Here is a 12803-nt window from a genome sequence, read left to right as displayed (position 1 = left end):
CCTATGAGCAGCACTTGGTGACAGTGGGAAGGAAAAACTCCCTTTTAACAGGAAGAAACCTCCAGCAGAACCAGGCTCAGGGAGGGGGGGTCATCTGCTGAGGGGGGAGAGACAGAGATTAATAATAACTAACAATTAACAGGTAACAAATGAACCAAGTGGTGCCCACAACAAAAGATGTCAGGTGAACACATTTGAAAGGACCAATATCCTTTCTCCTTACTAAAATTATTATTATTATCATGCCTCCATGGGGTAGTGGTTAACACAAATGTGCTTTACAAGCAAAAGGTCACTGCTTTCATACCAGCCGGAGGCACGAAGGACATCTGATGCAAAACTCTGCAAAGTCAGCCCTGCAGAGCGAGCAGCCAAAAGTGTCTTTTATTAAAATATATAACTACTTATGTAGTGATCCCACTGGTCCAGATGTAGCGCAGCTAATTCATGATACTAAAAGATATTAAAAATGTAATTCTGGAGGATGATTGCTCACAATTTGGCAACCCCAATGGAAAACTTGTTGCTATTAGTGACTTAAATAGACCTTATAAACTGCATCAGTTTGTGTTGATGCTGCTTTGGATTTATGAAACTTGTGATTTAAGGTTCCAAAAACAAAGATATGAGTGTGCGTGAAGCTGCCAGCCTCCCTACAGGTAACTGCAGCTCGTTTTTAGGACAGTTTGAGTAAAAAGCAGTTTCAGAAAAAGATGCATTGTGACTTTTTTGTTGCTCTATGTTGAATATAGAAAGACTTGGTGTTTTGTGGCGACTTTGATTGGCTTTCTCAAATTCTCCTGTGAGTTTCCGTTGGCTGAGTGGGGACAGCAAAGCTCTTTAGCATCTTATCTGCTTGTCCAACTGCTGTGACCGAGGGCCCGTTCTACTTCCTGTCCTAATGCACTGCTGGATAACAAAGATCTCAGTGTGCAGAGTCAGGGAGGGGGTGTGGGGGCGAGGGCAGCTCCAAACAAACCACTGACTGCATAAACACTCTTTACAGCAGCCTGAACCTCGGACTCATGACGGAGAGACTGAATGTAAATGCCTACTAAATGTGATGAACATTCTCCTTTTATAGTGAGTGTTTATGGGTGGCTCCGGGTGTGCTCGCAACTTTCAGTTTGTTCTTGCCGTGTTGCGCTTTTATTTTGAAAGGTTATGTTTACGGTTGCCATGCCAACACTCTGCGGCCGTCTGGTTTGGCTCTACGTGTAGATAACGTTGTGAGGTGGAAGACGAAGAAAGCCAAGTGGTATTTATTGTTTATAAGTTGATGTTCGTAAGACACAAGCTTGTCTTGTCATTTGTTGCATTATCTTTACTGTTTCGCTCTTTTTTCCACGCACGCTCTTTAGTGCAGAGCTCGCTAGCGGAGAGGTCCGGGTCTAAAACTTGATTAGCGCCCTTGGAGAGCGGAATGAGGTATAGAAATGTTGATTGTACACTCTATGACAAATGTTATTTGTTTTACCTGAAAAGTGTCATTTCATTTGTTCATATGAGTAAATTGCATAGTTTGTCAAGATTGCCTGTAATATGTGTTTGAAAGTTTTATTTGTTTATTTAAAGGAAAGGTTATGGAGTTGTTAACACTTATTTACTATTTGGAATTGTGACTAATACTGTAACATAATGTTCATAAGAATTGTTTGTGAATTATATCTGCTTTGTTCTGTAGTTTTCACGGTGTCAAGATGGCAAAGTGTCACAGTACCACTGTCTGGTGCTTACCAAAGGAAGAGAAATAAACGACACCCGTTTGAAACTCTACGTGTTTGGTTTATACCATCCAAGGGGCCGCTACAGTGAAAACTCAACGCTGCACCAGTCTGAAAATTCCTGCGCTTAAGCCATCACATGCAAGGTACAGCTAATGAACAGTTGAATTCGCACCCAGCCCCCCCCCCCAGGCAAGATTTGAAACAAAGAGTACTCTTAGGATTCACCTCCAGTGTCAGGAGAGACTGGATGCCAAGAAGCAGGATGGACTGGAAGAGGATTGTGTAAATACACATATAAGGTCAATGTATTTGGGAGATAAACTTAAATGCTGGATACAGTTGAAATTTGATATTTAATAGGAACTGACACATGTTTATGGAATGTTAACAATAGAGGATATGTCTGTTTGTGAAATGATTTAAAGGTCAAAGTGCTTCTTCATTTTGTGTTGTTGATGCTCAAGCTACAAAATCCCTTTGAACGTCTTTAAATTGTTAGTGTCTGGTAAATAATACTCTGTGGTTAAAGACAACTACAGCTTATAAGTGTAAAGGCAGACCTAGGGCAATCAAAGGTTATAGTCAATGTAAGGCAGCTGCATAAGCAAACAAAATGTCCCTCTCGATAGAGAACACAGACAGTCCTGCAGAAGCACCAACTGAAGAGGCAGGTGAACATACAGACACACCATCTAGATCTGGCACCCGTGAAAGAAAGTTAACAGAAAAGGGCCAAGAGATGTGTGATCTACTCACCAAAAAACATGAGAAAGCATTTAGTAAGGCCTATGACTCTTGGAAGCTGGTAGCAAGGGAGACAAGGACAAAACTAAAAACCCTCTGCTCATTAGAGGGCCTCGACAGGCTCCAACAAGATATCCAAGTGCAGCGTGATGCTGTAAGCCTGCACTATGAACCTATTTTACGTAACAGTAAAACAACACCAGAAATTGTCCAAAAAATGGATGCCTGCGGTACTCTAACAAAGGAAATCCGTGACCTCATAGGTAAACGTCTAGAGACTATTAATGAAGACTTTAATGACCAACTGGAGAAGGAAAGAGTGAGAGCAACCTTAAACAAAGATGAATATGGCTCTGTTTTTGGTCACACCAAAACTGAAACTGTAAGCTCATCAGAGTCAATAGAGAGATCAAGTGACCACTCCAGTTCAGCAGGTACCCATAATAGCAAAATAGAGGCAGAAGCAGAGCTCGCTGCAAAGCTGGAACAAGCAAAGGCCTTGAGAGAAATTCAAGCCCAGCAAATGCATCTTCTTAAGTTAGAAGGGGAATGGAAGCTTAGAGAAGCAAGAATTTTGTCAGAACTTGAACAAAGGAAGGTCGAAATGCAACAACAGTTGGAGCAGGAGAGAACAAAACTTGAGCAGTTGCATGCAGAAAAGGAAGTTGCAATAGCAGCAGCTCGGGTGAGAGCATATGATGATTTTCAAGGTTTGGGGAGCCACGAAGAGATTGATAATCTAATTAACTCTGCTTACCATCAGACAGAAACTGCAGCTCGATTGAATCCAGACGCTGCCTCGTTCCAGCCTCACAGAGCATCTCCTGAAGTAACAGTGGCCCAAGAGTCTGACAGTCTAGCTCAAGCAATAGCAAACTCATTAAGCATGAGCCGCTTGCCGGTCCCTGAACCCACAATATTCAGTGGTGACCCCTTAAGGTTTACAGACTGGAAGATTTCATTCATAACTCTTATTGAAAGAAAACCTCTCCCAGCAAATGAGAAGATGTTTTATTTAAAACATTATCTAGCTGGAGAAGCACGCAAGGCTGTAGAAGGCTTCTTTTATCGAGACTCAGAGGACGCATACAAGGGAGCATGGCAAGTTTTACAAGACAGGTATGGGAACCCGTTCATCATCCAGAGGGCTTTCAGAGATAAGCTTGCAAGATGGCCAAAGATAGGTGCAAATGATCCACTAGCACTACGAGAGTTCGCTGACTTTCTTCAAGGCTGCACTGAGGCAATCTCTCACATTAAAGGACTAGCTATCCTTAATGATTGTGAGGAAAACCACAAGTTGCTCAAGAAATTGCCAGAATGGATTGTGCGAAAGTGGAGTCCAATTGTTGTAGATGCACTTGATACATCTGGAAGTTACCCAGATCTTGCATGCTTCACAAAGTTCCTGAATAGAGAGGCACGAATAGCCTGCAACCCTATTGCCTCTCCATTCTCAATGGATTTCAAGCATACAGATGAGAGGTCATCAAAGAGAGCCAAAGCTCTCAACACAAACGCTAAGAGTTCTACTCCAGAGAAACAAGACACAAATTACAGCAAAGTAAAAGTACCCTGCTGTGTTTGTAAAAATGAAACCCATGGTATCGCAAAGTGCCCCACCTTTACTGCAAAAAGTATTGAAGATAAAAAGGCATTTATTCTCGAAACGAGGCTGTGCTTTGGGTGCTTAAGAAAGGGTCATATTACCAAGGACTGCAAAAGGCGACACACATGTAACATTTGTAGCCGTCGTCATCCAACCTGCTTACACGAAGAGAGGAAGCAAAGACCCTTAGAAGTAAAAACAAATGGCTCCACATCCACAGAAGAACGCACCAGCCTGGATACTCACAGTGTCGTGTCCCACACATCAACACATCGTGTGTCTGCTACCTCAGCTATTGTTCCTGTCTTCGTGTCCTCAGTGCATGAGCCGGAGAGAGAAGTACTCACCTATGCACTACTGGATACCCAGAGTGATTCAACGTTCGTCTTAGAAGATGTACTTGATAAACTGAATGTAGATGCCCGACCAGTAAAGCTGAAACTTAGTACTATGACAGCTATCGACACAATCATATCAAGCAAGAATGTCCATGGTCTACAGGTTCGAGGATTCCATTCCATGGACTACATCCAACTGCAGCAGACCTACAGCCGCGACTTTATCCCGGTGGACAAGTCGTACATCCCAACAAAGAAAACAGCACTACTGTGGCCTCACCTCAGGCACCTGGCAGACAAATTGCCACCCGTCCAGGACTGTGATGTAGGGCTTTTAATCGGATATGACTGTCCACCAGCATTAGCGCCCCTTGAAGTTGTGTTAGGTGGCAAAAATGAACCATTTGCACAGCGATCAGAACTAGGATGGACCATAATAGGCACATCAAATCCTCACCTAGACCGACAAGGAAATCAAAGCTTTGTGCATCGTCTCAAGGTAAGGGAGCTGCCAATCCCATCTGCAACGGATGTTCTGAAAGCCTTGGAATCAGACTTCAATGAGAGAACTTATGAAAATAAGTATGTGTCCCAGGATGACGTTCATTTCATACAGTTCCTCAATGAACACATCAAGCAGAAGGAGGATGGGCAATATGAGATGCCCCTCCCTTTCAAGGGGAACAGTCCACCCGCTCTACCAAACAACAAGAGGTTAGCCACAGTTCGCCTTCAGTGTCTTAAGAAGAAGCTAAAGGCCAACAAACAATATTACGATGAATACAAAGCATTCATGGAGGAAATAATCAACAAGGGTGAGGCAGAGCTTGCCCCTACAGCATCTGAGGAGAAGACAGAGTGGTACCTTCCACATCACGGAATATATCATCCCAGAAAACCAGGAGTGCTATGCCGCTTCAGGAAGGAGGCTATAGCAGTTATCTGTGACATTGAAAAAATGTTTTATCAGTTCTCTGTCACTCCTGAATCCAGGAACTATCTGAAATTCCTCTGGTGGAAGGATGGAGATTTGGAGAAGGAGCCACAGGAGTACAGGATGGCAGTTCATCTTTTCGGGGCTGCCTCATCTCCAGGATGTGCCAATTTTGGCTTAAAACATCTGGCACGACAACACCATGCTAGCTATCCAGTGGCATCAACATTTATGGAGAAGAACTTCTATGTTGATGACGGGTTAGTCAGCGTTTCATCAGTTGAGGAAGCTGTGAAACTGATCACTGAGTCCCAAGAGCTGTGCAAAAGAGGAGGCCTACGCCTCCACAAGTTCAACTCGAACATGGAAACAGTACTCACCTGCATTGAACCCTCAGAAAGAGCAGCAACCACTGAACCTCTAGAGCTGAACCCCACCCCATCAGAGCGTACACTCGGCATTCAGTGGTCGACAAAGGGTGACACATTCAGCTTTAACATCAGCCTGAAAGATCAGCCAGCAACCCGTCGTGGTTCACTGTCAGTCATTGCCTCTCTTTATGATCCACTTGGATTCATCGCTCCATTTAGCCTAAGTGGAAAGCGTGTCCTTCAAGAGCTGTGTCACAGAGGCATCGGATGGGATGATCCCCTCCCAAAAGATGTGAAGCCACGGTGGGAGGAGTGGATAAAGGGTCTTAACACATTGAAAGAGGTCTCAATTTCGAGATGTTATCACCCACAGAACTTCCATAACATTGTTAGGATAGAGCTGCATCATTTTTCAGATGCCAGCTGTGTGGGATATGGTGCATGCTCTTACCTCAGGTACAAAAATGACAACAATGAGGTTCATTGCAGTCTTGTAATGGCAAAGGCACGGGTTGCACCCATGAAGATCATGAGTATCCCAAGACTGGAACTCTCAGCAGCAGTTGTTTCTACAAAAATCAGTGTGATGCTGAGAAGCGAACTTTATATGAAGATCGACGAAGAGTTTTACTGGACAGATTCGCAAGTTGTATTAGGCTATATCAACAACGATGCTCGCAGGTTCCACACATTTGTTGCAAATCGAGTACAACTGATTCGAAATAACAGTGACCCCAGTCAGTGGCATTATGTGGACACCTCAGAAAACCCAGCTGACCACGCATCCCGAGGTCTTAGTGCAGCGGGCATTCAATCAACAAATTGGCTTCAAGGACCCAAATTTCTCTGGGAGCAAGAATTGCATCTCTCACCCAGCGTTCAAACAGAAGTACTGGTTGGTGATCCTGAAGTTAAGTCAATCCAGGTGCTAGTAACTGAAACACTTAATTGCAGTGACATCCTCAAACGTCTGAGTCACTTTTCATCTTGGACACCACTTATCAAAGTGGTTGCAAGAATTAAGAGGTTGGGTTCTAGACAGAAACAGCATAGTGAACATGTGGCTGTTGAAGAGCGTGAGAAGGCTGCGGAGGAAGTGGTGAAGCTTGTTCAGCGGCAAGCCTTCCCCCATGAATGGAAAATGCTTCAGAGTGGCAGGGACCTCCCAAAATCAAGTTCTCTTTTCAGTCTCAACCCTATTTTGTATGAAGGGCTTCTCTGTGTTGGTGGGAGATTGAAACAGTCATCTCTCTGTCACAAGGTGAAACATCCAGTCATCCTTCCTAATGACAGCCACATGACTAAGTTGATCGTATCCCACTACCATGCTAAGACATGTCATCAGGGTCGATGTCAAACCCAAATGGAGCTTAGGACCAATGGATTCTGGGTCATTGGAGGGAGCAAGCTGGTTGCTAAGTTGATACACACCTGTGTGCTATGCAGAAAACTTAGACGACCGACGGAGAAACAGCAAATGGCAGAACTCCCTAAAGAACGTGTGGAAGCTACTGCACCCTTCACGTATAGTGGCATGGACTGTTTTGGTCCATTTATTGTAAAGAAAGCTCGCAAAGAATACAAAAGTTATGGCCTGATTTTCACATGTCTATGTTCCAGAGCTGTCCACATTGAAATGCTTGAAGATTTGTCAACAGACTCATTTATCAATGCCCTGCGATGCTTTATAAGCATCAGAGGAGCTGTTCGACAACTGCATTGTGACCAGGGGTCTAATTTCGTTGGAGCGCGAAATGAGTTTAAGGAAACGCTTAAACAATGTGACTCCAAGCTACTAGAAATCTTCTTGACTGAGAAACAATGTGAATTTGTTTTCAACGCCCCCTCCGCTAGTCATGCAGGTGGTGTTTGGGAACGTCAGATCAGAACTGTGAAAAACGTGCTGAATGCCACCCTTGCGCAATGCACAGGCCGAATTGATGATGCTTCCCTAAGAACACTGTTTTATGAAGCCATGGCTATCGTTAATAGCCGCCCATTGACAGTGGATGGAATCAATGATCCTCAGATGCCAGAGCCTATAACACCTAATCATCTCATTATGATGAAATCTAAAGTTCCTCTTCCTCCGCCAGGAGTATTTGTGAAGGAGGATCTGTATGCAACCAAGAGGTGGAGACGAGTTCAGTATCTGATAGAACAGTTCTGGAGTCGTTGGAAAAGAGAGTATCTGCTCAATATATCCACAAGACAGAAATGGCATATACCCCAACGCAACCTCAAAGTGAATGATATCGTTATTATCAAAGATGACAACCTCCCGAGAAACCAGTGGCAACTAGGTCGAGTGGTGGAGGCTGCTCAAGGCAGTGACGGCCTAGTTCGTCGAGTCAAAGTGCAAGTTGGGGAACGAAAATCTCAAGAAAAACAAAATGCCCCCATTAAACCTTCAGTTATTGAGCGACCAGTTCAAAAATTGGTACTTCTCTTAGAGAGCTGATTTCAACAAACTGAGTGGCAATTTGTGAGTACGCTGCTGTATTGTGTATGATCTATACCTATGCACATTTAATAGCACTGCTTGAAGTTATTCGTTTAGTAGGTTCAAGAAATCCTGTGTAAATTCATTTACTCCTGTATTAGTTCATTCATTACAACAGGATTTGGTGGGAGTGTAAATGCCTACTAAATGTGATGAACATTCTCCTTTTATAGTGAGTGTTTATGGGTGGCTCCGGGTGTGCTCGCAACTTTCAGTTTGTTCTTGCCGTGTTGCGCTTTTATTTTGAAAGGTTATGTTTACGGTTGCCATGCCAACACTCTGCGGCCGTCTGGTTTGGCTCTACGTGTAGATAACGTTGTGAGGTGGAAGACGAAGAAAGCCAAGTGGTATTTATTGTTTATAAGTTGATGTTCGTAAGACACAAGCTTGTCTTGTCATTTGTTGCATTATCTTTACTGTTTCGCTCTTTTTTCCACGCACGCTCTTTAGTGCAGAGCTCGCTAGCGGAGAGGTCCGGGTCTAAAACTTGATTAGCGCCCTTGGAGAGCGGAATGAGGTATAGAAATGTTGATTGTACACTCTATGACAAATGTTATTTGTTTTACCTGAAAAGTGTCATTTCATTTGTTCATATGAGTAAATTGCATAGTTTGTCAAGATTGCCTGTAATATGTGTTTGAAAGTTTTATTTGTTTATTTAAAGGAAAGGTTATGGAGTTGTTAACACTTATTTACTATTTGGAATTGTGACTAATACTGTAACATAATGTTCATAAGAATTGTTTGTGAATTATATCTGCTTTGTTCTGTAGTTTTCACGGTGTCAAGATGGCAAAGTGTCACAGTACCACTGTCTGGCGCTTACCAAAGGAAGAGAAATAAACGACACCCGTTTGAAACTCTACGTGTTTGGTTTATACCATCCAAGGGGCCGCTACAGTGAAAACTCAACGCTGCACCAGTCTGAAAATTCCTGCGCTTAAGCCATCACATGCAAGGTACAGCTAATGAACAGTTGAATTCGCACCCAGCCCCCCCCCCCAGGCAAGATTTGAAACAAAGAGTACTCTTAGGATTCACCTCCAGTGTCAGGAGAGACTGGATGCCAAGAAGCAGGATGGACTGGAAGAGGATTGTGTAAATACACATATATGTCAAGGCTTCTTTCAGCTGAACAAACAGCACGAGGCTACGAGAGAACCAAGAATGGTGCATGCAGCTTCCTGCAGCCAATGTTCTGTTGAATTACTGAGATACACAGCACACTGGAGGCTGCTCTTTATTACAGTGTGTTTTTAAGGACCTAATAAGCTACTTTCCAGCTCCACATAATTATGTTTGGCCTCTAGAAAAACAGATCTGCATAATTGTCAGCTCAAAATAATCCTCATTTATCTTATACCAGGAGCTGGTGCAGCTCCTCAGTTCATCTTCTGTCTAAAACAAGCTGCCTCTCACTTTAGGCCAGCTTCCTTCTGATTGGCTGTCCCTCACAAACAGAAGATTTAAACTGCAGGTAAATGGGGCTTCTGTGCTCACAACCAGAACTGTGTGCTTAAAATAACCATATTAGGATATCGGGTCTTTGTGACATCATGCAGAGCTGAGAGTAGAAAAAAAAGTCTAAAACGGATTGTTTAGAGCTTCCTGAATCCCGAGCCTTTGGCTCACAGGGAATACTTTCACATACACTGACTTCATTATTCATTATGAGAAACTTTGGCCAAATTCTGACTAACATCTGAATTATCACAGCAGAAATCCAGACTCATCAGACCAGGAAACACTTTTCAAATCTTCTAATGTCCAATTTTGGTGAGCCCCGTACCCTCAGGTCCTATCAACAGAAAGGAAAATTCTCCCCTGACTTCTGCCATCAACAAGCCGTTTTTCCCCACAGAGGACTGCCGCTCTTTTTCAGGCCATCCTCCATGAACCATTAGGATGGTTATTTGGGAACAATCCCAGTAGATCAGCAGTTTCGGAAATACTCAGACCCGCCCGTCTGGCACCAACAATCATGCCACATTCAGAGTCACTTAAATCAACTTTCTTCACCATTCTGATGCTCAGTTTGAACTTCAGCAGGTCATCATCGACCATGATTACAGGGCTAAATGCACTGAACTGATGGCATGTGATTGGTTGATTAGAGATTTGCGTTAACGAGTAGTTGAGCAGGCAAATCTAATAAAGTGGCCATGAGTGCAGATTAACCCTGATACCCCCTGATACCACACTGCAGCTGCTGCACCAGGTGAGACTGAGAGAAGTTACAAGAAACTAAATGCACAACGCAAATCAGCCTGTTGTTTACCTATTACTGCACTACATGTGTGCACAACATCTCATTTCAATGATTTATTATTTCTGGTGGTGAATTTCAATAGTAACAGCTGTTGGACTTCCTGTTTGCTACTGAAGAAATTCTTTGATAGCAGCTTATTATCATCATCATGGCTGAACACATTCAAGTGTTTTTGTAAGTCACAGCAAACTCTACATTTTTCAGGCTTTAACTGTTAGTGAGACAAAAACAGACATTTCAATATGTGTAACTTACAAGGAACAAACATTTAAATCAAAATGTAAAACCATAAAATGATTCAGTCATTAAATAACACCTTAAACAGGACGTGTTTGAGCTTCATTCAGTGTAAGTACGAGATACTAAAGCTGATTTATTATGCTTTTCCTTATTGATCTGGCATACATATAGTGGATGCTCATATCAAGGTTAAAGTTTCGAGTAATGAGGTCAAACCTTCTATTTGAGTGGAGCAGCCAATCAGAAGATAGCTGGCTTGTTTATGGTGGATTAAAGTGATCTTATTGCGTGTTTTACACATAAAAACATTAATGGATAAAACTGGACGTCACACAAAACGCTACTGAAAGTTTTATTAAAAAAAACGGAGGCGCCCTTAAAGGTGACGCTCGTCTTCATTGGTGCAAACCTGGAGCTTTTTTATTTGTATCTAATTATTATTTTAGTGCTTCACCCCTTCATTTTCCACCTTCATTTTTGCATCTTCAATAGAACTTGTAGAAATAAACCACAAAATAAACCTGGTCTTTAAATCTGGAAACTCCCTGAGAAGCATTCATAAAATCCGGTTTGGGGGCCCTCCTGCAGCCTGATGCAGAGTAGGGCGTATTTATTAATGCGGCGCTGTTTCGTTGGAGTGACACCAAGTTTCATGAGCAGAGCCAGGAGGATCCACAGGGAGATCTCAAAGGGCGTCTTGACATGTTCATACTCGAAGGAGAGGACGGGGAAAGCCTTCTTATGAGCCGTGGAGTTAGTTTGGTTGTGGGAACCTTCTCGTATCGCTCCGGATGATTTTCTGTCCTTTCCTGAAGCAGCATCACGACCCGCGAAGGCATGAGAGAAGAAAATGAGATATAAAAGGCACAATAATCCCGTCAGACGCGGAGCGGAGCTCCTCCGTGCGGGACTGAGCACAGCCATTTTCAGCAGGTCTGAAGGATGGACCGCTGCTGCTGCTCAGACCCGAGGACGATGAGGGTAGGATGGGGAGAGAGCGTGGCGAGCCACGGAGAAGCGCGCACTTTTACGCACAAACTCTTTTGGCATGTTAAAATTACGCATAACGCCGGTTTCCTGCCATCAGCAGCAGGAGGTTTTACAGCTGGTTTAAAACTCTCTGGGTCTTCACTTGTTCCTTATCTCGTGTTTTTGTTTTTGTTTGTTTGTTTTCCTGTTATGTTACTCCAACAAGTTACATCCACCAGGCAGAAATCTCTATCTCGATCACACTCATTTTCCTCTCTGCTATAACGGGCAGCTCGAAGTGAAGCGCCATCTGCTGGATGGAGGACCAAAAACAGCCACCAGGCGGAGCACATTTAAAAAGGAAACATTGCACTTGTTACTTTTTAGTCTGCAACGTTAAATTTACAGAAAATTATATAAGATATATAATAAGCTCTGCTACTACTTCTTTTGTCCTCCACGTGTCTGTTTTCCTCATATTTTGTGAGGACTTGCTACAGAGCAAAGCAGGACATGCCAAGTTTTCATCTCCTTGGAAGCAAAATAAAAAGAAGTGGCTCAAAACTTTTGCACAGGACTGTATTCCTTGTAATGTAATATTTTTAAACTGATAGTTATGCAGTACAAGTCAGCTCTACATTGAGATGTGATTTGCAGTGCAGTAGCTCAGCATCACATGGGATTCCTTTTACATGTGCAGCTTAAACGGAGGCAGAGAGCAGCTGCCCGTCACCCACAGAGGATGCAGCTGCGTCAGTCCTCCGATGCTCTTCAGTCACGGCTCGTCTGAATTTTCACAAACCGTCCGTGAATAAGGATCCAGTGCTTCCATTTCATTGAGGTGCTTTTAAACTGCAGCAGATTCGTGGCTGTGAAATCAAATGTGTTGAGCTCGCTCAGGTTTATTCATTAAAAAGCAGAATTAACAGATTGGCTCACCCCCCCCCCCCCCCCCCCCCCCCCCCCCCAGGCTGTTGGTTGTTAATCACTTTGAGAGCTGTTAGCTGCAGAGATGAAGACAACTAGATCAATAAACTCATTAAGTAGGTTCAGAGAAAAGGGTGTGTGTCTATAATGCACACGTATGCATACACACCGC

The 12803-nt window shown here is 43.3% G+C and overlaps 1 protein-coding gene and 1 long non-coding RNA gene across 3 annotated transcripts; both read left to right on the top strand.

The window, feature by feature from the left end:
- Positions 1–54: 54 nt before the first annotated feature.
- On the top strand, positions 55–1863 carry LOC115788518 (uncharacterized). Its single transcript, XR_004020596.1, has 3 exons — positions 55–1258; positions 1362–1428; positions 1685–1863. It is a non-coding gene; the product is annotated as an uncharacterized LOC115788518 (long non-coding RNA).
- Positions 1864–1972: 109 nt separating this feature from the next.
- Positions 1973–12159, top strand: LOC115788517 (uncharacterized). 2 transcript variants are annotated; one of them, XM_030741566.1, is made up of 3 exons: positions 1973–8573; positions 8677–8743; positions 9000–12159. In XM_030741566.1, the coding sequence occupies exon 1, from the start codon at positions 2341–2343 to the stop codon at positions 8182–8184; it is 5844 nt and encodes a 1947-aa protein (XP_030597426.1). In that variant the 5' UTR covers positions 1973–2340; the 3' UTR covers positions 8185–8573; positions 8677–8743; positions 9000–12159. The 2 variants fall into 2 exon arrangements, with proteins under 2 accessions (XP_030597426.1, XP_030597425.1); XM_030741565.1 differs by having other exon boundaries at positions 1973–8743.
- The last annotated feature ends 644 nt before the right edge of the window (positions 12160–12803 follow it).

This window comes from Archocentrus centrarchus, chromosome 11, assembly GCF_007364275.1.
Source record: "Archocentrus centrarchus isolate MPI-CPG fArcCen1 chromosome 11, fArcCen1, whole genome shotgun sequence".
NCBI classification, from domain to species: Eukaryota; Metazoa; Chordata; class Actinopteri; order Cichliformes; family Cichlidae; genus Archocentrus; species Archocentrus centrarchus.
Note: the sequence above shows the minus strand (reverse complement) of the source record. Positions and strands in the feature narration are given on the sequence as shown.

Excerpts from the sequence above, each read along its gene's own strand:
- LOC115788517 (XM_030741566.1), top strand. The coding sequence starts at position 2,341 with ATGTCCCTCTCGATAGAGAACACAGACAGTCCTGCAGAAGCACCAACT.